General features: G+C 47.9%; 1 protein-coding gene across 2 annotated transcripts in view; it reads right to left on the bottom strand.

Annotated features, from left to right (window-relative positions):
- Positions 1 to 550: 550 nt before the first annotated feature.
- The window catches only part of LOC111859386 (FERM domain-containing protein 5-like), a 46,780-nt gene continuing 21,688 nt past the window's right edge, over positions 551 to 25,642 (bottom strand). The window contains exons 3-15 of one of the 2 annotated variants that reach the window (XM_072717846.1): positions 18,785 to 18,889; positions 14,938 to 14,980; positions 14,398 to 14,476; positions 14,120 to 14,217; positions 12,573 to 12,696; positions 11,805 to 11,892; positions 11,629 to 11,717; positions 10,410 to 10,473; positions 10,171 to 10,262; positions 8,800 to 8,874; positions 8,274 to 8,342; positions 6,704 to 6,810; positions 551 to 4,837 (exon numbers count right to left, since the gene is read on the bottom strand). In XM_072717846.1, coding sequence (XP_072573947.1) covers positions 4,242 to 4,837; positions 6,704 to 6,810; positions 8,274 to 8,342; positions 8,800 to 8,874; positions 10,171 to 10,262; positions 10,410 to 10,473; positions 11,629 to 11,717; positions 11,805 to 11,892; positions 12,573 to 12,696; positions 14,120 to 14,217; positions 14,398 to 14,476; positions 14,938 to 14,980; positions 18,785 to 18,889 — 1,629 coding nt within the window. In that variant the 3' untranslated portion in view covers positions 551 to 4,241. Of the gene's footprint in view, positions 4,838 to 6,703; positions 6,811 to 8,273; positions 8,343 to 8,799; positions 8,875 to 10,170; positions 10,263 to 10,409; positions 10,474 to 11,628; positions 11,718 to 11,804; positions 11,893 to 12,455; positions 13,757 to 14,119; positions 14,218 to 14,397; positions 14,477 to 14,937; positions 14,981 to 18,784; positions 18,890 to 25,642 lie in introns of those variants that run through there. The other variant, XM_072717847.1, reaches the window with a different exon arrangement.

Below are 25,642 nucleotides of genomic sequence, written 5' to 3'. Positions count from 1 at the left end.
AACTGAAAGAAACACTAAGGAAATGTAACATCAATCATGGGTACCTTGAGGAGTTTGAAACTGACAGACCTACATGGCATTCCTTATGCCAAAAAGGGATTAATCATCTAGAGCAGCGTTTCTCGATCGGGCTCTTAGGGTCCCCCCGACAGTCGACAATTTTGCACCCTCCAGCAAAAATGTGGACTGTCTGGAGGTTCCTGAGGACTGGATTGGGAAACATTGATCTAAAGAATGGTGCCAGAAGCAGCATCACTCTGCCAACACCTAATCAAAGTCTTTCCTGTCCCAGCTGTGGCAAGGTCTGAGGCTCCAGGGTCGGTCTGCATGGCCACGCCACAATAGCCTCTCTCAGTCACACCTTAAACCTACTTGGAAGCTTTATCATCTTTGTTTGCAGTGGACTGCTAAGCCTGTGCATGTCTATACCTTATAATTATAAAAATAATTTATAATCATTTTTTAAATCCTCTAGATGGCAGCAGAGTGCAAAACATCGAAACCATTACTGACAGGTTTCAGAGTAATGAAGAACAGAGAGAACAACAGGTATCTTTTAAACATGTTTCGATGTTTATTTCAAGTAATATGTTTAATATGTTCATGGCACCAGTTACAAGGGACTATCTGAGAGAAACACTGTTTCTGATAGGGGTTTCCTACAGTACAAACATGAATTCAGAATGAGAAAGACCCAACAGAAGCTTGTTTCACACAGTTCAATAAACGTGTGTACAGATACATACACACACATATAAGAAAACATAACAGCAATCCCATATCAAAACTAAAATACTAAAATAAAGAGATACAGTGTCCTAAGCCAGGCTGACAGACAGAGACAGAACAGCTCCGATGGAGAACAGTGTGTCACCAAGGGCATCCAGACACATTTTCACGCTGCGCGTTAGACAGAAGACCCCGCCACGCTCCAGCTCCTCCACACAGCTCCATACTGGCCTCGTTTGTTTCCTCTGCTGGATGACGTCAGGCACAAGGCGTGCGTGACCCCAGGAGCGAGACGTCAGCAAGGCAAGCGTCTGGCGAGCCGGGAGGACAGACCGCGCCGACCTCCGCAGGCTGACCCGAGCGGGATAAAAGCGGCATCGAGCAAGGCTTTGGGAGTTTAACAGCCAGCTAAACTACAGGCAGTCCCCGGGGTAACGAACGACATCCATTCCCTAAGGTTGTCTTTAAGTCGAATCTGTAGGTAAGTCGGAAACAATCAATTCAGGTGATTGTTCGATTCAATTTATTTCTCATATGTATGTTAACACAGGGTCAACATTACAATGAAATGTGTTGGACGAGAAGAAACGGGAAAACAAGTCTCTCAGCATTGAAAGATAATAGTAATACAGTAGGCTACACAACAATAATAAATAATAAGTAGGCTAACTATATACTCTGCTGTGTCATGTACGAGTCAACAAACTGCTGAAGCCGCGCAGAATTTCCATGAATGTCACAAAGTTGGTGCGTTCATTATTATTATTTAACTCTTTTAATATAATACGATTTATGGCAGTCCGTTCGTGAGCACGAGTTGTTCGTAAATCGGATGTTCTTATCCCGGGGACTGCCTGTACTCCGCTTTCACAGTCGCGATCAGCTCCACAGCCGGCCTCCTCGACTCCTTATTTGCTTCTGCGGTCTGTATGGAGGTGAGAGGAGACGAAGCAGGAGCCCACATAGGGTGAACCCTAAATACAGCAGATACAACAGAGTGCATACGAAATGTCAGCCTACACGAATAATTCAAAATCAAAATACTCTTCATAAATGACAGAAATAACTAAAAACGATAAAGCAGCTAATGTGAAATTATTCCGTCTTACAGCACTATCGAATAAAAGTGTAATAGAACTGAGGAGAGAAGATTATGTGCATTTCGACACACAGGCTCCGGTAAACAGCATCCATCTAGTCTCTCAGCCTGCCGCTATCCACACATTATTACTGCTATCCTTTTATTATTACAATGTTCAAACAGTATTGCTTAGAGATAAAAAGTGGTGTCTTGTTTGTGCACATTGAAAGACCACCATCATACTAAAGCTACATAATGCTGTTTAATGGTTAAAAATTATGAAAAATCTCGCTCACTGATTCTGCACCATGGTTCTTCTACAACAATCTAAAACTCCGTCTTAACAGCAGTCGCCAAACCCCATTCAAGAAATTCTAAAGAAATTACCAGTAAAACGGTATAAAAAAAAAAAAAGTTGCATCTCTAATTTGTCATAGTATTCTGCTTCAATCGCATGATCACATTTTCCTGGAAATTGCTTTCCTCTGCATGACTCCGTTTCCTGTTCCCGACAGTGCAGCCGCTCCTCGGTGACACCGGCTTTCCGGCGCGGCGGGTAAAGCCAGCCCTGGGATCGCAGTTACCCAGACCAACACCGTGAGGACATGGACTCGCCTGCAGCACGGTTACAAAAGTAGAATGACGAGCAGCGAGTGCATACAGAGCCCCGCCCCCCGCGGCGCCGGTGCCAGGGTGCAGTCACCCGGACATCCGGGCCCGTCCTCACCACCCCAGCTGGCAGCAGGGTCACCTGACCCCACCATCTCAAAATAATAACAACTCCCCTGTATCTCTACTATGGCCTACAGCTGTGTTACTCCTGCACCTGGTATATGCACCCTGGGAGCGAAATGAACACAAACAGGGTTTTATCCTGAGCACAGGATCTCAGCTGACTTTATTGCTCTCTCACATGGATATGACTATGGGGGGGAGCCCTGACTCCCACACACTGGAGGCAATACCACAGCTCACCTATAGAGGGTACTGTAGGTATAGAATACACTGTGACTAGACTGGACAATACCAGGGTTCACTGATTTACACTAAACTAAGAGTTCGTCCAGTTGCTGTAGCAGGTATCTTTGGTAGAGATGTGAGGAATGCAGCATGACCTTAAAAGCTGAAGGTGGTTTCATCGAGGGCAAAGTACTGCTTCTAGGTAGGACCTGGATAAACTCTCACTTTAAAAGACCTTCTTCCAACTTCCCCTTCAGACTGTAAGCTTCACCTGATCCACAATGCTAAAAAAGCATAATTTAATATACAATAATAAAATAACATTTCAATTCTGTAAAAATATACATGGAAAACTGTCAATATATTAGGGAAGAAGCTATTTTTGTACAAAAAGTACAGCATTATTACAGATAAACTAATAATTCTTAATAGCATAATTTCCATAACTGCAAACTTAACATCTTTAATCAAACCAAACTCCAAACTAATCACCCCCCCCCCCCCAAAAAAAAAAAAACTCATATGGAGCCCCCTCCAGTAACATCCTGAACTTAAAATGAAATCAGTAAAATTTCAAAGAAATTCAAAGACGGGAATCTGGGAGGATGTTCTGCTCGTGGTCTGTCCGTCAAGCATCCATTTATTAATCTCGGCCATGCACAGGCGTGTTGCCCGTGTGTACACCGTGATCGCTGCTTAATGGAGATGGACGCTGTTATGCTAGCCTGCAGAAGGTCATCTTGGCTACCTAAATGTCTATGAAAGTCACCAAAAGAGTCTGACATCTACAACCTGCCTCGTTGCTGCTGTTTGCACACACCTCGATGCTATGAAATGACTCTGGATGTCTTAAATAAACCTGGCAGCATAAAGACTCTGTTTGCTGCTCATAAAAACATGCCAGACCTTAAACAAATCAACCCAACCAACACAGCTCTGCAATTCTAAGCTGTCCAGCTCTGCACATGCTCAGTTATACCCCATCAGCATCCGCTAGGTGGCGCTCCCGTACAACCAGCACAGCAAAGATTAACATCACGGTAAAAACCGAGGGCATTAATCGGCCACCTCGACCTCCATGGTGTCGACCACCTCCCACTAACAAGCACCAGCACCTTCTGCCTTTCCGACCTCACAGTCCATTCAGCTTCCTATTCACGTTAAAATGGACATAGAGAAAATAAAGGCTTTGTTTCCACTGATCATAACAAATGTATTATGTCTCTCTGAAGGAAAGTGTGTGCACCTTTTTTTTATTCTTTGATGTCATTTTGATGAAAAAAAGAACTGTATTTCTGTAAAAATAAATGCTCAGACAGCCAGAACATTCTGGAGAGAAAAACAAACGGAAAGAAAGTTCCGTCGTTTAAAAAAGGTAAAGTAAGAGAAGTGAGGGAGAGACAGCACAGGGGGTTGGGCCACCCTCCGCGTTGCCAGGTGATGTCATCCTCTCCCCCCCCCCCCCCACTTCTTACTTGTTGATGAGGTGCCCCCCCAGCCAGCGAAACTTGCAGGCAAACCACCTCCGAAGGGGGCAGAAATACTCGTAATGGAACTGTTCGAACTCCGGGGTCTGCCGGATATCTCGCAGGAAGGCTATGTCGAGGTCTGACTCGGTGAGGGCGATGAGGAGGAGGAGGAGGATGAAGAGCAGTCCGATGGTGACCAGCAGCAGCCGCACAACGCTCAGCACCAGCTTGTTCAGCTGCTCCACTCCGCTTAGCGATGAGATGGCGCCTGTGCGGGTTGCCGTGCTGGGGGGCTTCCTGCCGAGCCTGGCCTCGCCCGCCTCCCCGCCCGGTGCCATCCCTGCCTCCCACTCCTTTTCCTCCTCGATGCTGCAGGGGGAGCCGTTGAGCTGCCGTGCGGCGGTGAGCTCCAGCAGGCTATGCTCGGCCACGGGGGTGGGCAGCACGCTGTCGGAAGGGCTGTAGGCCTCATCAGCGATTACCGACGCCCTCTCGCTGCCGTCTGCCGCCACGCCGTGGGAACGTGGCAAGAAGGAGTCGCCGTGTGACACGGAGCGCACCGGCGTGGAGTGAGCACTATCCCGCAGAGACTCCAGGCCTGTGGCGGAGAGACAGAGAAAGAGGAGGAAGATAGAGCTGCGACAGAATCACGAGTCTGAGGTCAGACCACACAGGGCGGGAGGAAGTGATCGGTTCACCACGGATCCTCAAATGCCCCCCCCCCCCCGGGAAAGCCCTGCAGACAGCAAGTGAACTGCCAGAACCCTGCTCTGCTCTCAGACCTGGCTGCTACATTTAAACCAGAATTCGCTTCAAAAGTGCCTTTTTGTTTTCCTGTTTCCGCAGACAGAGCAGAGACCCCCCCTTGCCACAAGGCTCCTTGGGCTAAGCATCTGTGCCCATGATCGGAAGGTCGCCAGCTTGAGCCCCGACCTCGGCAGAACATGTCAGTGGGCCCTTGAGCAAGGCCCTTAACCCCCAGCTCCGGGGGTTCTCCATGTTGTCCGACCCTGTGCTGTGATGATGGTATGGGAGGGACCGCAGGCTCTGTGTCATTAAGGGTGATAGTCTGACGTTAAACCTTCCTGCCAGGACGTGTAGGTACCTGTATTACACTCATACTCTTGGTCTGATCTACCTTCTGAAAGCGCAGGACCCTGGGAAACCGGGTTAAGGAAACGTGCTGAATCGCCTTTACAATCCGTAACATTATACCAGACTAAAGCCTTGCTAACTAAGCCAGTTAAGTAAGCCAGACAACTCGAGAAAAACTCGCCTCCGGAGCGAGACACCCACCCACCCTGATCACATGCACTCTCGATGAATTAGTTTCATAAAAGTGTAAATCAGGTTCATCAATGCGGATAAAAGAACCTGCAAAAGAGCCTAATTAAATCAGCCAAGCGATCAGTAAAGGCTCAGAGAGAGGGGGCCCTGCAGTTACGCACACGTCACGCGTACACATCCGAGAAAAGGGGGCTCCATGAAATCCCCAATCCCAAGCAGATGGGGATTCCAGGGTCAGGCGATTACCGGCTTTCGGAATACGGTCAGAAGGTCAGGCGGGCGCACGGGAGCAGAGCGAGAGACGGAGGCTGGTGCATCGCAGCAGAGGAGCGTAAAGCAATCGCCAAACAGAGGGTGTAAGCAGGAATGATCTGGAGAAGCTGCTCATCAGAGGAGCAGCAAGCTTTAGGGGTGAGGAAGAGGTCCGTACGGAGGGGGGATGCAGGGGTCCGCGATCTCGGTCGGGCTCGTGCAGTTACCTGCGGGAACGCCATACTGCGGGAAGATGGCCGGCGCCCCCGGCAACACGTGAGCGTCGCCCGGCTGGCCGGCCAGGGCAGGGAAGAGCGGCAGCACGCCCAGCGCCTTGCCCAGCATGCGCGGGCCCAGGCTGAGCACGCGCACCTTAACATCGCGGTAGCAGTGGTTCACCATGCGCAGGTGAACGTTCACCTTGGTGCGGATGCGGATCAGACACTTCACCATGACGCTGGTGTGCAGGCGCCGGCTGCCCCCTTCCGATGCCGCTGTGCCGTCCCCGTGTCCCCGTACCCCTGTCCCTCTCGCGGGTTCCTCAGCAATGGCTACGGGCTTCGTGCCTCGACAGGGACCCTGACATACATGGCGAGGCGGAGGGGGGAGTCAGCGCTGACTGGGCGGCTATTTCCAGGACGGATATTAATACCACATCCCAGGCAGGACAGCTGGGCGGGGGGGTGGGAAGGGGGGGGGTAGGGTTTCTGCTGTCCCACCGGCCTAGCCGTGGGGACGGGGCCGGCAGCAGGACCTGCACCTGTACGCTCGCTTTCGGCACGGTCGCTGACGGGGGCCACACGCTGTGGGGGCGGGGCTCTCGAAATAGAGCAGCATGAGTGACGGGAACACCTGAGAGCCCGCGGGGGTCAGAGCGAAACCGCAGGGGGCAGAGAGAGAGCGTGTGTGGGGGGGGGTGTCTTACCCTCCATAATGGAGATGTGCACAGCTCTCCTCCGCGTTCGGGGGACACTGCTTAGCCGTGGGCCATGAGTGATGGAGGGGCAGCTCCTGCTGGGCACCATCCCAGCTCTGTGGGGACAGCAGGCACACAAAGCTGAACACACCTGTACATGCCTGAACACACCTGTCCATAACTGAATATGCCTGAACACACCTTTCCATAACTGAATATGCCTGTATATACCTAAGCACACCTGAACATGCCTGCAAAAACCTAAACATGCCTCTCCATACCTGAACACAACTGTCCATAACTGAACATGCCTGAACACACCTTTCCATAACTGAATATGCCTGTATATGCCTAAGCACACCTGAACATGCCTGCAAATAACTAAACATGCCTCTCCATACCTGAACACACCTGTCCATAACTGAACATGCCTGAACACATCTTTCCATAACTGAATATGCCTGTATATATCCTAAGCACACCTGAACATGCCTGCAAATACCTAACCATGCCTCTCCATACCTGAACACACCTGTCCATAACTGAACATGCCTGAACACACCTTTCCATAACTGAATATGCCTGTATATATCCTAAGCACACCTGAACATGCCTGCAAATACCTAACCATGCCTCTCCATACCTGAACACACCTGTCCATAACTGAACATGCCTGAACACACCTTTCCATAACTGAATATGCCTGTATATACCTAAGCACACCTGAACATGCCTGCAAATACCTAAACATGCCTCTCCATACCTGAACACACCTATGCACACCTGCATATCCTTATAATACCTGTGCACACCTGAACATTTCTATAATACCTGAAAACCCTGCGCATTATGAAATACACTTATACATGCCTGCACATACCTGAACATACTGGAGCATACTTAAACACGCTTATACATACCTGAACATGCCTGACTTTTCCCTTTAGTAATTTGAATTGAAAAACGACAGAATCATTAACATCACTGAAAGTGTTGATGTTTTTGTATGAAATGTTATTTATTTACTTAATGTTATATATGTCATATATTTGTTATATATTTAATAAAAACATTTCTTTAGCTTGCTGGAGGCAGGACAGCAATTCTGACCATAGAAAAGGCAAATTCAGCTGTGCGGGGCACTGACGACAAACAGAGGCCACAGCCATAGTGCCCAGGAACAAATCTTCAAGGCTCAGGCTGTGAAAGCTGAAGAAGGGCTTTTGTTGTGTTTCTATGGGATAATAGCAAAGGACAGCAGCCATGGAAGGCAGGGAGGTCAAGTCTTATCAGGGGGAGGGAACCAGGAGCCCAGTCGCACACTGACAGTCTGCGTTTGGGCAGACGGGAAAGGATTTCACTTAGGAACAACTGTGAAAAAGGGCGTGTCGCTCAACATTGCCCTGTCCTGTCCCACCCCAGGAGACCACACCCACCCCAGGAGGCCCCACCCACTCTGAAAGGCCACACCCCCCAGTGTACACAGGATCTTATGAAAACACATGGGGCAAAGCGCGGCTCCCCGTCCAATGCCTGAAAAGCAGCTCTGGGTCGGCTGAGCTGCACCTTTTGGACTCACCTGTGTATCTCTGGAGGATCACGTTTTATTTTTGCACTTTGCTCCATGACTTCCTTGGCGACTCGTCCGCTGTGTCCCAACACAAACACAAACAGTCTCCACACGCTCTAAACACAGTTACAAACAGGTTCATTCAGTACAGACTCAGGTACTGCTGCCCTCGAAACAAGGCAAGCAAAACTGCTCACGTCTGCTGCTGTAATCTTAAAATCAGCAACTAACTCGTAAATATTATTGAACACACTGTATTTATCTTTAGTGCAGTGCCTTATGGTACCTCTCGTTCATACAGGAATAACACGATGACAGGGATTATATACAGAAGCAGCTTAAGTTGTCCCCAATACTCACACAGTCTTTCCTGTCAAAGTAGGGATGACTGAACAAACAGCAATTTACTGACAGAAAACAGACAGTACTCCTCCAAGCAACATCTTTACCTTCATTACCTCCCCTCCTCTCCTGCTGCAATTTCAGGATGTCATAGTAAATTGTAAAATAGCAGCTGGCGCCCCCTGCTGTTTACCTGTATCGGAAGCGGCTTCCCTTGAAGAACAGGTTACTGCTGGACACAGTACGCACCTGGCTCGACTTCTCCAGCCTTATGAGAAGGAAAAAAGGACAGAAAAGGATGGGAAAAATTATTACAGACAAGCATGCCACGTGTGGGGAATAAAGGGTTAAAGTAATTCCTATTACAGAAGAACATGCCACGTGTGGGAAATAAAGGGTTAAAGTGACACCTATTACAGAGGAACATACCATGTGTGGGGGGAAAGGGGTTAAAGTGACCCCTATTACAGAGGAACATACCACATGTAGGGAAAAAGAGGTTAAAGTTACTCCTATTACAGAGGAACATACCATGTGTGGAAAAGAGGGGTTAAGAGGGGTTTACACCTCTGTGGCAGGTTCAAACAAGGCTTTGCTCTGAAGGACACTCACCTCCTCTCACCTAACCCATTCTCTCATCCCTGTCATCCCTGGACTAGCTGCACTAATGTTCTATTTATGGGCAAAGTGGAGGACCCTCCCCCCATTGCAGATGAAATGGTGACTGGGAAGGGGGGGGGGGCATTTTACTCCAGACCCTTTATTAGACATGCAAGGTCTCCGTTTCTCTTAATGCAGAGCTGAACAGAAATAAAAACACAGCCAGTGAATAATTCACAGCCCTGCCTCACGTCGTTCCCCCCTCCCCCCTCCCCAGAATTGGCCTTTAAATGGGCAGACTGTATTCCACTGCAGACAGTCATAGGAAAAGTATAGCCCCAGCAGTCAAAACATTCAGAAGAACGGTCAAATGGTCACATCAGGACCAAACGGTCATTGGAAGGCGTACGGTTCAGACAGTCCCTCCTTACACGGTCACAGGGGTCATACCACCGACACGACAAAGCCAAAGGCACTATACACATTTACTGACCCCCAGTCCAGTCAGCAGGCTGGAAGAGGCCTGTTCGCAGTTCAGCTCAGCTCTGCTCTACACACCAGTCTCATCTTCATTCCTTAGATTCCACCTCACACACCTCTGATATCCCCAATTGGCCCTGCTGACTGCCTGACGCTGACACAGTCCAGAGCAGCACTGAGAGTGTGTGTGTGTGTGTGTGTGTGTGTGTGTGTATGTTTTGGTTATTACATTGTGATAAAAATAAAAATTAAAAAACTCAGAATTTTATAAAAAACAATTTTATATATGTCTGTGAATGCTATCAAAAAATCCAAAAGTCTTGCATTTTGTCTGGTTACTTTTGGTTAAGGTTAGGGGTTAAGGCTGGGTAGGGGTTAAGGCTGCCATTGTTACGATAAGGGTTATGCCCATAGAAATGAATGCAGAGTCCCCACAATGATAGGAATATATAAAGTGTGTGTGGGTGTGAGTGTGTGGACTCACTTGTAAAAAGCTTGGTTCTCCACCCCACATTTCCACAGGTGCTTGCAGGCCTCTGGAGTCGGTGCAAAGTATGTCAGGATGATCTTCTTGTCCTGTACAGGAGAATCAGGAAGGACAAGTACCAAATATGCTACTGAATAATTGGTGTATCCATGAAAATGACCATGAAGTTACCTCTGTGCAAGAGAACTAGGTTACTGTTCATATTTGATTTTTTTCAATGTCAAACAGCATCTCACCTCCCTATGGTTCGCATATATGTGGAAGGTCTTTCCTTCAAACTTCAGCTTGGTCACCTCATTCCTGCACACAAGTTGAGGAGATATCTACAGCTGTATCACACAAGACTTTGGAAGATCACTAGTCTGGGAAAACGGAGATGATGCTGCATGGCTGGCAGTGTAGTACTGACAGAGGACTACTGACTTAGGACTACTGACATCAGACTATTGTCATGGCAGTAGTTAGTACAGAATACTGACTAGAAAAGTACTGATAGCAGACTGCAGACAGAGGAGTACTGACATCAGAGTACTGATATAGGAGTACTAATATCAGAGTACTGACAGAGAAGTACTGACATAGGGGTACTGACAGCAGAGTACTAACATAAGGGGTACTGAGAAAGGGGTACTGACAGAGGGGTACTGACATCACAAAACTGACAGAGAGGTACTGAGATCAGAGTACTGATGGAGGGGTACTGACAGAGGGGTACTGACATCAGAGCACTGACAGAGGGGTACTGACAGCAGAGTACTGACAGAAGGGTACTGACAGCAGAATACTGACGGAGGGGTACAGACTGCAGAGCACTGCCAGAGGGGTACTGAGAGAGGGGTACTGACAGCAGAGTACTGACAGAGGGGTACTGACAGCAGAGTACTGACGGAGGGGTACTGACAGCAGAGTACTGACGGAGGGGTACTGACAGCAGAGCACTGCCAGAGGGGTACTGAGAGAGGGGTACTGACAGCAGAGTACTGACAGAGGGGTACTGACAGCAGAGTACTGATGGAGGGGTGCTGAGAGAGGGGTACAGACAGCAGACCACTGACATAGGGGTACTGACAGAGGGGTACTGACAGCAGAATACTGACAGAGGGGTACAGACAGCAGACCACTGACATAGGGGCACTGACAGAGGGGTACTGACGGAGGGATACAGACAGCAGAGCACTGACATAGGTGTACTGACATCAGAGCACTGACAGAGGGGTACTGACAGAGGGGTACTAACATAGGGGTACTGACAGCAAAGCACTGACAGAGGGGTACTGACAGTGGGGTACTGACAGCAGAGTACTGATGGGGGGTACTGCAAGAGGGGTACTAATATAGGGGTACAGACAGCAGAGCACTGATTTGGATAGAACCATTTCCCCCTGCCTGTCTGTGTCCCTCAACTGTTTCTATGGTTACGGTCAGTATTGTTCCAGAGTTGGAATGCACACTCACCACTTGAGAAAATGGACCCTCTTGTTCCCCTGAAGCACAACAAATCCAAATGGGGTGAATGCGAGGAAGGCGGGGTTTCCGGAAACATCCTGTCAGAGACACCATTCACACAGCAGTGAGCTTTTAATGAGGTTATACAACATGTGAGGTGAGGGAGCCAGCGCCCATGCCCTCACCTTACAGGGGTGAGGATCCACGCCGTACGTCTCCAGCGTCTGTGCCTTCTGCAGGAAGTTCATCTCAGCCGTTTCCGGCGTGTGTCCTCTGTGAAGGAGCGCGAAGGATTGGATTATCTGACACACGTCACACACACACCTTACTAACTTCTAGCAGGAGGTGTTTGTATTTCAAGCTAACAGCAATAATCAGGCAACATTTTAAATGAGCGCCACAACCTGTTCAATGTTCAAGATGCTATCACCACTAGGGGGCAGTCAGAGACGGGAATTGCCAGTGGCACATGAGCAATCCTAACCAATAAGTGTAATCTACTGACGCAAACAGAGAGCTGTGGGAATGTCCTAATGAAACTCTGTGCACTGCTGCATTTACTGCTGTACAATGAAATTTAAAACATTTATGCATCAAATGGAATAAAGCAGTGCTCGAACAGACACTTATTAAACCAAACACTCACACTTTAATTAAATCTATATAATGATAAATATTTGCAGGTAAACCTCACTGGCAGAAAAATTAAGTGTCGTATCTTGTCAAGTATCTGCATCTAAAACAAAATCTCTGCACAAACGTCTGGAATTAAGGACTCTGCTAGAATCATTAAAAAACTGAAGACAGACGCGACTTCCTTAAGCAGCTTGATCCACCTAAAGCATCTCAGCGTGTCTCCTGCAGTGTGAGTGGTGCCAGTAGCCCCAGAGGTAGCACAGTGTGATGTCATCATGATTGCCATGGTGATCATGATGTCACAGCCCCGCCCTCACATCAGCTCCGTCTTGTGGATCTCGGCAATCCTCCGCTCAAGCCGCTCAGAGTGCTTGGGGAAGAACTGGAACTTCGAGCTGTAACCTTCAGGGTGCTTCCCGGGGTCGTAGTCCCCGATCTCGGCTGTGCAGAGAGGACAGCATCACCCGTTAACCTTCAGGCCAGGCCAGGGAGCTTCAGACGTGAACATCTGAGATCCTGGTCACAGAAATACAGTCTGCCAACAGCAGTCACACCAGAAACAGTCGTTTAATGGATGAATATAGTTATATATCTAGGTGATACTGTCGATAATGTTCAAAAACCTGCTGAACCACAAGGGTTGGTGTTAAAATGTGAAGTATATTTGTAAAAATGAATCTTACCCAACAGATATTTGACGATGTTTGATTTTCCTGCCTGACTACAGAAATCATTTCCTTACTGATCTAAAGCACTGTAAATAAGTCTTAGGCAGTCAATGAAAATGATGTTTAAATGATCTTCATGTTGGTGTACAGCTATGGTATTATCCCTCTCAAAGTGTGTCGGCTTAGTCATTTTAAAACCTCATCTAATATCACCCCCGAATTTGCAGTAACTCGTGTATTTTTTGACTCGACCACTGGTACACCTTGTACACCAGAATGGTTGAGGTGCCCCAGAGGAGAGGTTTGGGAACTGAAGCGGTGTTTATTTAGCCATACGACAAGATAACGGTACCTTTGGGGAACAGAAGAAATTTTTGTTAGTTTTTATTGTGTTCCTGTTAATTTGCACGCGTGTTAAAATGTTTCTTTTTTTCTGAGGAAATATATCCTCACAGCCAGATAAATAACTTTCATTTCCTTTTGCACTTTACTGCATGCTGTTCGTTTTTTTCCTGATTTATTCCCAGTCCACAGGATACTTCACAGATGTGTGGATTGTGACACACCACTCCTATATGTCATCGTGATCCGGAACGCCAGGTATGTCTAAATGTATGCTAGGCAACCATCTTTCAGGTAATGCCGTCCAGGGTTCAGCCACGAAAGCGGGGGTTTATCATTCTGTATTGTGTTAGTTCCCTCCTGGTGTCTGTGTTAGCATCCCGACAAGGTGACATCACGGCTAATCGAGGAGCACAGTGGGGGCATCGCCGGGTAGATGGTGGGGAGAGGGTGCTTCCTTACACCTACTCAGGCCTCCATTACACCATGTCCTAACATTCATCTCTGCTTCTGAAGGTCCACTGTAGGTCTGCCTGACCTGAAAACCCAACAGCAGGAGACAGAGACTGTCCAGAGGTCATCACCAAAGCGCCAGGCTTTTCTTCACACATGCGTGCACATGTGAGCACAGCAGTCCGTGCACTGCCCAGGCTCCACCCCAAACCGTTCAGGATGTCCACGAAGCTCTCAAGATTTTTGCGATTGGGGTCACCCATGTGGAAAACCGTTTCCTCAAGAGCAGCAGTGTTTGACCTAAAAGCCGAACGCGAACGTCCAAAGCACACGAGCGTGTTTAACCTGCAGGATGAGGCACAACTAGCAGAAAGCCCGGCCAAGCTGGGCAATGGCGTTACCTTGCAGTATGTAGGCGGCCAGAGTGGCTGCGTCCGAAGTCCTGCACAAGAGGCGGCCATGGTACAGATCTCTCTTGATCTGCAGGAAGACTAGATATCTGCAAGAATTCAGAACAGAAGAAATGACCTGAAGAACATCAGTCGAGCTGGACTGGATTCCAAAAGCACATCCACATGATCTCTATGGATACATCCTGAGCTGCCATTTCCGAGGTGTAGTTGTGTGACTACGGCTGCTGATCACTGAGGGCTTCCCCATAACTCCTATCACATTTTACCTGGTGATCTCTTCTTTCAATGTGGCAGGGTCAGGGGGGTAGAACTTGACCCGCAAGCACATGGTGAAGGGTGGCTGGGCTGGGGGGCAGAGACATGTTATTGAGGGTGGGCGTGGGGCAGGAGGCCACGGACAGCATTAGACAGCAGATGCCAGACACAGGGCCCCTCAGGACTCACAAGGCCGTACAGACTGCTGGCTAATGACATGAACCACGGCCGTACAGACTGCTGGCTAACGACGTAAATCGTGGCCATACAGACTGCTGGCTAACGACGTAAACCGCGACCATACAGACTGCTGGCTAACGACGTAAATCGCGGCCATACAGACTGCTGGCTAACGACGTAAATCGCGGCCATACAGACTGCTGGCTAACGACGTAAATCGCGGCCATACAGACTGCTGGCTAACGACGTAAATCGCGGCCATACAGACTGCTGGCTAACGATGTAAACCGCGGCCATACAGACTGCTGGCTAACAATGTAAACGACATTAAGCGGGATGAGGAACACAGACCAGACAAAGAATGTACTTACATTTCATCTGTTTGGCAATCGACTTTGTGAACTCCAGCCAATGCTAGAAACAAGACACAGAGCAGGTCTTCATCAGTAAAATGTGCATTGCACATTGCAGTTAGACATTAGGGAAGTAGACTATAGAGCATATATTCCATTACATTTATAGAAATATGTTGAAAATACATTATACACTGATCAGCCTTAAAATTAAAACCACTTAGAGGTGAAGTGAATAACATTGATTATCTTGTTACATTGACACCTGTCAAGGGTGCCATTATATATGAGGTAAGTGAACAGTCAGTTCTTGAAGTTGATGTGGTGAAAGCAGGAAAAATGGGCAAGTGTAAGGATCTGAGCAACTTTGACATGGGCCAAATTGTGATGGCTCCTGGGCCGGCATCTCCAAAATGGTAGGTCTTGGCGTGTTGCCAGTATGCAATGATCAGTACCTACCAAAAGTGTCCCAAGGAAAGCCAACCAGTAAACCAATGGTGGGGTCATGAGTGCCCAAGACTCACAGATGCATGTTGGCCAGAGGTGTCAAAAATACATGCATTCTTCACTGAAGTAGAAGTATAGATACATGTTTTTACAAATACTCTAGTAAAAGTTGAAGTATTGACTTCACTTTTTTACTCAGGTTAAAGTGAAAAGTACAGGCTCTAAAACATACTTAAAGTATAAAAGTATAAAGTAACCTTGCAAAGGACAAAACCACCATTTTAGGGCAAAGCTGACTGGACTCCATGTAGAACGCAAGCAGAGAAAAATAAAGTCAGATAAATACTTAAAGCTCCCTTGGCCATAACCATCATTATATATGACGATTGCATTTTTCCTAAACACATCATGCAAAAAATATTATAGTACTGTAAAACATCGAGGGATTATAAACTCAATGTGCATGCTGTTCAAAAATCTTTATTTGTATGCAAATATATTAGGTGTTTGTATAAGCCAGAAGAACTGAGGCACACACCATAGGACCACCAGAACCCTCTGTTTAGCTTCAAAAGAAGCTGATTGTTTCAAATTTCTTGGAATCAAAGCATGCCCTTTTCGGCATAAATATCTGTCTGGCAGTGCTGAACAGTCTCTCGCATGTAGCTGAGGCTGGTAGTGGAGTGTTAAGCCTCAATGACAGGTTGAATATTGTCAGGAAAGACTTGAGTATCTTCATTGCATCACCTGGGCATCCCAAGTAAATCTCCAGCTGTTTGGCCCTTTCTTGGGAAATGGGGTTCTGTGTTATTGCAGAAATGAAGTCATGGTCCTCCTCTGAAGAATGAGAGGTCTCACCTTGATTCTCCACAGCATCTTTCAAATGAGCTGTTTTCTTCCACTGCAATCACGATATCTTTTCCCACCGAGTTGCCACCTGGTTTTAGTCTCTCTCTCTCACTTTATCATGTCTATTGTGTTGTGCATCATGTGCAAAGATGAATACACCAATGGGATTGTCTTTTCTGTGCGTGTTTACAAACGTCTTTAAGCCTCAACCAATCAGTCAAGTTGTCTGGATGGCCTTTATTTAAATGAAACGAAACAAGAGTAACAAGCCTGATTTGAAAATGTAAGGTGTAGAAAGTACAGATATTCATGCTAAAATGTACGTAGTAAAAGTTTAAAGTTTAAGCAAAAATAGTCAATTAAGTTCAGATACTCAAAAATTCTACTTAAGTACAGTAATGAAGTATTTGTACTTCGTTACTTCCCACCTCTGACGTTGGCCCATATGGTCCAATCCCACAGGAGAGCTACTGTAGCACAAATTGCTAAAAAAGTTAATGCTGGCTATGACAGAAAGGTGTCAGAACACACAGCTTGCTACATATGGGGCTGCGTAGCCACAGACCAGTCAGAGAGACCATGCTGACCTCAGTCCACCCCCGAAAGTGCCTACAATGAACTGGACCATGGAACAATGGAAGAAGGTGGCCTGGTTTGGTGAGTCACATTTTCTGTTACATCATGTGGACGACCATGTGTGTGCTTCATTTGCCTGAGGAAAAGATGGTACCAGGATGTACTATGGGAAGAAGGCAAGACGGCGGAGGCGGTATGATACTCTGGGCAATGTTCTGCTGGGAAACCTTGGGTCCTGGAATTCATGTGGATGTTACTTTGATACAAACCATGTACCTAAACAGCAATGCAGACCAAGTATACTCCATCATGAGTGTACTTCAACAGTATTCCCCGATGGCGGTGGCCTCATTCAGCTGGATAAGGCGCCCTTAACACACTGCAAAAATTCTTCAAGAATGGTTTAAGCATCATTAAAAAAGTGTTCAAAGTGTTGACTTGGCCTCCAGATTCCCCAGATCCCAATCTAATCGAGCATCTGTGGGACGTGCTGAACAAACAGGTCCGATCCATGGAGACCCCAGCTCCCAACTTACAGGACGTAATGAATGCGCTGCTAACGTCTTGGTGCCAGATACCACAGGACATTCCACAGCTTTTGCGGAGTCTATGCCTCAATGGGTAAAAGCTGTTTTGGCTACACAACATTACACAGAGGGTTTTACTATTTCCATTTTTGGCTTTGTACTATTTCTTGATAATTTGTATGTATGTGTTTGAACTGGTTGATATCTGTATACAGGTGCCAATTAGTGGTTACAAAGCTTTCTACAAAGTCAACAGGATAACAAGAAAACAGCTTGTCTGTAATTGCACTGCAGAGAAAACCAGGAGCCCATATCAGGGGGACCATTCTCCTCTCAGGGTGCAGGTTCAAGGGGTCGCCAATCAGCTAACAATAGGGTCAAACCCAACAAATGCTGCCCATAAATGGACAGAAATAGGGAGCAAATCTTTCAAAGCTTTACTGGTCATGGGACTGCTGATGTCCCCTTTTCTTGTGGTGTCTCTTCTAGCTAGTGTGACAGAGATCATCGAACAGGAAATTAACATCACATAGAAGCTCTTAAGGCCGGTTTGCAATCAATTCCTCTTCCATCCAATGTAGGGGTGGGTGGAGTAGCTGGCCTAGGCCCGCCCACAAATGGCGAACATGTCTCCACATTGCTTTCCATCTCAACTCTCCCACCAGAGAGCTGTGTCAGGTGTGCTGGTTTGAAGCCCCCACCCCCCAAGAGACCTCGCCCAGAAGGGTTCCGGAGTGATGAATTCTTCACTGAGATACACAACTAACACCCAGCAGAATCTCTGGAGAGGGCAGTTGCATCCACATTTCATCATCCCTTTGTATAATCACATTGTCACGAAAATGTAAAAAGGTTCACACAGAGTAAGGGGCTGCTAAAGCACGCAAAGGCTCTTCATTGCAAAACAATGTAACAGGTCGTCAGGAGATCAGTAACGCTACCTGAGGGATTAAGCTTAATACTGATAACACTGATTCTTATTTTATTATAGAAATTTTATTGAAAGACTATTGCAAGTAATGAGAGTAAAGTGCCCCAACTTTCATTTAGTAGATGAACTTCCTTTGGAAGCTTTTGAGTGCTTTAGCAGAGCCCAGCCTCCCCTGCCTGATCAGATGGTTTGGTCCGTTCCCTTTATCCCTCCTGAGAGTCGTCTCTCCGCATTGAGGTCTGCACAGTGCCCAACAGCAGGCCTTTTTGCCCTAAGGACTAGCACCTCACGCCTTAAGCATCTAGCATGACACCTCTGCTTGGTCCTCATCTGCAGCTTTAAATGTCACACTGCTGCTGATCTCTCTTCACTGAACCTGGATGGGAAGCTGGAGACTGCTGGTCCTGACTTTCCATGGACTCAGGACCACGTTATCAGAAGAACATGACCCTAAGCCTAGTACCATAACATGTGATGGGAACAGAGGATCAGACAGAGGAGTGTGTGAAGGAGAAATAGCGGCTCCATAACCCACCCTCTGCTTGTCCGGGTCCACATATCTGATGCCAAAGTAGTCCTTCTCGAGCAGGTTCAGGTGTTGGCAGATGAGCTCAAACAGGTAGAGTCCCTTAGAGTCCCTCTGGAAAACAGTAAACAGAAACAGAAAGGTCACAGGTGGAAACCTGCTTGACGACATTCCGGGCCTGAGCTGCACAGGAACTCTTCTCAGAGCTGCTTCATCCTTCACAGAACCTTCAAGAAGCCCAGGCCTTCCTCAAATATGAACAACTGTCTCAACCAAAAGGTTGACACACTCTGGGTGCTCTTCCTGCAGTAGACTCTGAGGTCACCTGCACCCTAAAGCCCACCGAAGGTGAAGACTCTGGGGTCGGCCCCTCCACCTTGGTCTTCCGGGTGTGACAGCACCCAAAACAGCCTCTCATGCACAAAAAGGGCTTGTGGGAGTTTTACTTACACAAATATGTTCTGAGGGCAGAAGGAACAATGATAACAATGATGGTTCAGAAAGATATCCAATCAAATTGTAGAGGAGATAGGTCCAAGCCGTGGAGGACCTTTTGGGCTCATGAGAGATAACCAATCAGATTGTAGAGAAGGCGGGACCAACCAATCTAATGTCTTGGGCCCGCCTCCTCTACAATCTGATTGGTTCTCCCATGAGCCCAAAAGGACCTCCACGGCGCTGCAGGACACAGCTGCGAAATCCTCAGCTCCTTTTCAAACCGTCATTAAGTTCTCACCTTTCATATTCACCTCCACTTTCTGTCTCTTGGCCAACTAAAGGTTTCCCAGTTTCCTTGAAACCCAAGACCAATTTCTGGTCGGCAGCTATAAGGAATGTAGCGATGCTTGAAGGTGTGTGAAGGAGAAGCTCTGAACAATAACCCTGGCAGCCAGAAAGATCGCGCTTCATGGTGCCCTGATCTGAACAATCTGATAATTCCATGGGCTCCGTCAATCACTAAGGAACCCTGAGAATAGGTCCAACTCACAGGAAAATACATACACCAGAAATGAAGGTAGGGGAACAGAACGTGGAGAAGGACTTGACCTGGACCCCTTCTGTAGTGTGGAGAGAGCAGGTCCCTCCATCTTTCCCGAAGAGCCTTAACCCAAGGCAGTGCTCCAATCTGACACCACAGCTCTACCTCAAACCAACAAGCCTCCATAGTGGCATCTGATGGTCGCAACTTAATCAGAGGGATGAAGCTGTAAATCTTCTTCCACAGCCGAGCAGCATAGTGATATTTCCCAGGCTGGAGGATGCAGACGGAGCTGTTAACCATCAACAGACTTCTTCAGAAACAGCACAGGTGACCAACCGCAGCGAGTACAGTAAAATCCCGTTATAATGGACTCACTTATAACAGAATATCGTCTATAACGGACAAGGTCCGCTGGTCCTGGCCGTGGGCCTTTACGAACATGCAGACAAAGCATCGGATATAGCGGACTTGCATATAACGGAATTTCGCTTATAACGGACTAATAGTTTGGTCCCCAGGGCCGCTTTTAGCTGTAGTTTTGTTCGGCTATAACGGACATGCAGCTCCGCCTACATGGCGTGTGGCGTGCCGGTGATATCCAGTGCAGATACGTAGTCGGGATTATTAATAGTCACACATCTGATCAGGTAAAGTTGGATTACTACATGTACAATATAATAATCTATACCACAAGTGTGTCTGCTGGGGTGTGGCATGAGTAAATGGTGTCCTGTAGTTGTGTTCTGGGCACACAGCAACTCTGGATATAATGGACTTTGGATATAACGGACTGCTTTGCCAGGTCCCTTGAAGTTCATTATAACTGGATTTTACTGTATTTAATTACGGAGGCAGGCAAGGTGACCGATGTCCCCAAAGGGCAGTTTCAGCTGTGTCCCTGCAGGGACCTCCGCGGCCCGTACTGTCAGTCTGTACCCGAGATGCAGAAATAACATGGAAAAATCTGGTAATATGAGGTGCTGTTTGCTTAAATTAAAGGGAGAAATATGAACCCGGGCTCCCTAATATAATGCTCAAGATAAATAAATATAAACACAACCACAGGTACAGGTTTTGACGGGATCCTGTAGCAGACTCCAAGGTCTGTGAACTGAGTGACTCTCACTGATCTTGTATTATGAGGGAAAATTTCCAGGATATACCACTGAAATAAGGAATGACCTCTCCTTCAAATCTCCATCTTCAGCCACTTGCAATGTGACGAGTGCCAAGTGAAAGCTACTTTCTGAACCTTTGTCTCAGCTAAGGCCCTTCGAAGCCTCACACATAATCTGCTGCCGTTTGTTTCTAGGTCAGGAGAGCTCGGATACCCCTGGTGATCAGTCACAGAACAGCACAACTGTCCACGGATGAAACAACACAGCTTTGGGGAATTAACCTGGATAAACAGGGCTAAACTGGAACAAAACACTATATGAACCCATCAGAGATGCTGTAACACAGGCAAACTACTCAATGTTCAAACCCCAGTTCCCATAGACCTCTCTGAAGAACACCTAGCTGTGAAATCCGCCTTGGTGAGCTAGATAAAAGTCAGGTAAACAAAGTTGAACTGTAATCCATCTGGGTTTACCTGCCCTAAGCAAAGGCAGGAGACGCTGTTTTTTGAAATTTGATCCCACTCTCAAGCACGTTTTGGACAATTTTGGTACAGTGTTTAAGTATGAACTGTGATGAAACTCCCTGTGGAGCCTGGAGGTCTTTATATCGGCCAAGCAGAAGAGCCAAGACCTGATAGCACAAGGAGACAACTGTCCAACCTTAAGATGAAGAATCCAGGCATAGGAATCACGAAGGGGGCCACTGGAGATGGAAGAAGGTGGACTGGGGGGCTTGAGCGGAAAGCCAGCATACAAACGGGAAGCTGTCCTCTGTGGAAGCCCCGCATGCTTCCGATTTGCTGTTCACACGGGTCTCATATAAGCAAACAGAACACAGCAACAATACAAGCTGGTGTCATTTTCTGCTTAAGGGAAGTAACACAGCAACCCACAATAACGGAATTTCTGTAAAATAGCACAGAGCTCTCACGCCTCAGAGGACTCCTGCTAATCCGTGGTTTCAACAGCAGACCATGTTTTTGGTCCCCATATATAAAAATCTGTGAATGCAATCAAAAAACAAAAAAATATGCAAAAGATAGTTACTTATGGTTAAGGTTAGGGCTGGGTAAGGTTTAAGGTTGTCATTTTTGGGATTAGGGTTACGCCCATAGAAATGAGTACAGGTTTGTGTATGTATATATGTGTGTGTGTGTGTGTGTGTGTGTGTGTGGGATGGGGGGGGGCGGTAATCTGCTTTATGGTCACACTATAAAAAGGGTTCATGGGGAAAACCTGTAACCAGCCTCTGGGTGCATCACCCTCTGAAAGCTCCATGAGTTTATGCACTAAATCTCACCTTGGCACACAAAGCATGACCCATGAGAATCTCACGAATGGACTGCACTGGGAAAATATCATTACTTGGTAAATTTACAAGAAGAACATAATCCATCATGTTTGTCGAGGAGTTATAAGCTTATTGATCCAGGTGCAGGTTCAGAGTGATTTTCTGGCCTATCCAGTGAGGGCAGGAGGGACAAGGGAGGAACCTGCAGGCCGCTGGCTCAGCCTCCCACAGGCTTCCAGCATCACTGTGCTTCACCAGCAAGTGAAGGATGAGCCTGGGACCCCCCCCCCCCCAAAAGCCCTCAGCATCACTGTGCTTTAGCAGTGAGTGAAGGATCAGACAGTGGGGCCCCCACAGACCTCCGGCATCACTGTGCTTCGCCAGTGAGTGAAAGATCAGACAGTGGGGCCCCCACAGGCCTCCAGCATCACTGTGCTTCGCCAGTGAGTGAAGGATCAGCCAGTGGGGCCCCCACAGGCTTCCAGCATCACTGTGCTTCACCAGCAAGTAAAGGATCAGCCAGCAGGGCCCCCATAGTCCTCGAGCATCACTGTGCTTCACCAGCAAGTGAAGGATGAGCCTGGGACCCCCCCCCCCCCCCCAAAAGCGCTCAGCATCACTGTGCTTTAGCAGTGAATGAAGAATCAGACAGTGGGGCCCCCACAGACCTCCGGCATCACTATCTCAGACATATTGATTGTTGATCTATAATGAACATGCACTCAACTATAGGGAAAGTAAACCACAGCCCTCGAGGGACCAGCCCCCGGCTCCCGGGGACACCATGGGGAGCAGAGCAGCGTCACTTGATGCTATAAAAGACTGCGTCCATCTTCTGCAGGCAGTCTGCTGCTGGCAGCTGTCCATGACACAGAGAGATGGCATGGCACGGGGTCGGGGTGCGGGGGTGTAGTTTCGGCCTGGGAACATAATCATAAAGGCTTCAGCGGAGGGATCAGTCTGCTTTAAATGGAGCTCTGCATAAATGAACTGGACACACACATACATGCACACACACACACACACACACACAGTTTTGTAATTATATCTTTGTGGGGACTCTCCACTCACTACAAAAGGAGACTTTCTGCATTTTTGCTTTTTTGACTGCATTCACAGATCTTTGAGGGGACCTGAAAAAATGGTTCCCACAATATCAAAATAACAAGTTTTTATCACATTGTGGGGGGCATTTGGTCCCCACAACGTAATACAAACATAATCCACAAACAACGCATGTACAAACACACACACAGACATGCACACACACGTCACACTCACTGGACTGGTGCATGTTCACACCCAATCAGAGCACTGGATCTGGCATCACTGTCTTTGTCTTTGGTTCCTGCCAGCATGCGACCCTGGCTCTCGGCATCCCTGACCAACAACGCTGCAGTACGCTTCCTTCACTTGGTAAATTTCTGTATTTATACACAAATTCACGCAGACTCACCCATACACCATTCAACCTTTTGAACTGTACTTATCACATTTAGCATAAAAGATGAAGCTGTTTCTAAAGAATACCACTGTCCCCTCGGTATGAAGGTGCTGTCTCTAAGCTCACAAAAACTCCATTACCCAGAATCCCAGAGGATTCCCACATAGCAGGGGGGCATCCAAGCCAAACACTAATTGGGTCATCAAATCAGAGCAATATCTAGGCTGACAGCCGTTCAGGCCTGTGGCGTGCCGGTCATGTTTAATGAAGCTGGCTGAGCCGTAACGAGTCGCCTTTGATGTGCAGTTACCTAACTGCCTTGGTGATCTAGTAAACGAGCGCTAATCCAAAGTGATAATGAATAGTGAGTTGATAAAAAGCAAGCTCGCCCGTGCAAACACGCACGCACAGACGCACACCTTACAGGCATGCAATTCCCCTGAGCCGGAGGTTTATCGAGAATGAGCAGCCCTTTTTGTGAGCGGTAATCTCCATTATGTCACAGTTAGAGAAATCTGCCCCTACGCCTCAGTTGTGGTTTACAGTCCCTGATGTGATGTACAGTGTCACTCATCATGGAGCCTTGGGGGGGAGGGGGGGCTGCTATGTTGGAAGCTCCCTGACCAGGAATCCCACCACCTTGCATCCTGCCCACACAGCTCACAGCTCACAGCTCACAGCTCACAGCTCACAGGAGAAGTTTGGCTCACTGATATCATTTTACTCTACTACAAAAATTCCACTACAGTGCTCCTCAGCCAGCTGGACTATTTCCTTCCTTAAACAGCTGTCATCTTTGACAGAATCTGCTTGTTTGGGCTTTCGGGGACAAACGGCACCCTGACCGATGTGACACAACCTAAACACGGCACCAAGGAGGACAGCAGAACTGTAAAAATAACAGCGAAGAACACCCACCCCCACAAATACAGGGTGAGTCTGAACACCACTCTGACCGCAGCGGTCGGGCTCTGTCCGCTCCAACCGCTCCAAGCCGCCATTGTGTGATCATATATCAAGAGATGCATAAGATCTGGGCTGAACTGTCCATCACAGAGACTGCAAGCCAGCACAAGCTGACCTTGTACTTAGTTTTAAACAGCCGCTTCAGCGAGGTAAGGTGAAGAGATGCTGGTAACTGCTAAAGGATGAGACACCAGGAGCTTTTACAGGACAAAAAAAGACCTAAAATGTGATAGATCCCAGACGCAGATAAATATGTAGGAATATACATGAGGATATCTGCATTAGGAAGGTCACAGAGTGTGGTTAGCCTGTTACACAACAGGGGCCTTGGGAGCGGAGCTGAGAGAAGGGAAAATGAGAGATAGCAAGGGGCAGGAGATTGTTGGACAAGCAGACAGACGGACAGATGCACAGACAGGCAGACAGACAGACAGGCAGACAGACAGGCAGGACAGACAGGCAGGTAGGCAGGCAGAGAGACAGACAGGTAGGTAGGCAGGCAGACAGACAGGCAGGGAGACAGACATGCAGGTAGGACAGACAGACAGACAGGCAGAGAGACAGACAGGCAGGTAGGACAGACAGGCAGGTAGGCAGGCAGAGAGACAGGCAGGTAGGCAGGCAGAGAGACAGGCAGGCAGACAGACAGGCAGGTAGGTAGGCAGAGAGACAGACAGGCAGGCAGGACAGACAGGCAGGTAGGCAGGCAGAGAGACAGACAGGCAGACAGAGAGACAGACAGGCAGGCAGGCAGAGAGACAGGCAGACAGACAGGCAGGTAGGCAGGCAGAGAGACAGACAGGTCGGCAGACAGACAGACAGACAGGCAGGTAGGCAGGCAGAGAGGCACTTCCAGGGGCATCAGTTCAGCTCACAGATGCACAGCCAGTGGGAGTGAAGCTGCAGTCGATGGTGGGAAACGGTACTAATGCAGCTGCACTGATGCAGACAAACCAGCCAGTCTGGCAGCATGCGGGGAGCTGACAGCATAGGACGGCAGAGCCTAATAGGACGTCAAGCTCACAGCAGCACTGTTTGTGTGGGAGGGGGCAAGAGAGGCAAC

This window comes from Paramormyrops kingsleyae, chromosome 11 (assembly GCF_048594095.1).
Source record: "Paramormyrops kingsleyae isolate MSU_618 chromosome 11, PKINGS_0.4, whole genome shotgun sequence".
NCBI lineage: Eukaryota > Metazoa > Chordata > Actinopteri > Osteoglossiformes > Mormyridae > Paramormyrops > Paramormyrops kingsleyae.
This window is presented reverse-complemented; position numbering and strand designations above follow the sequence as displayed.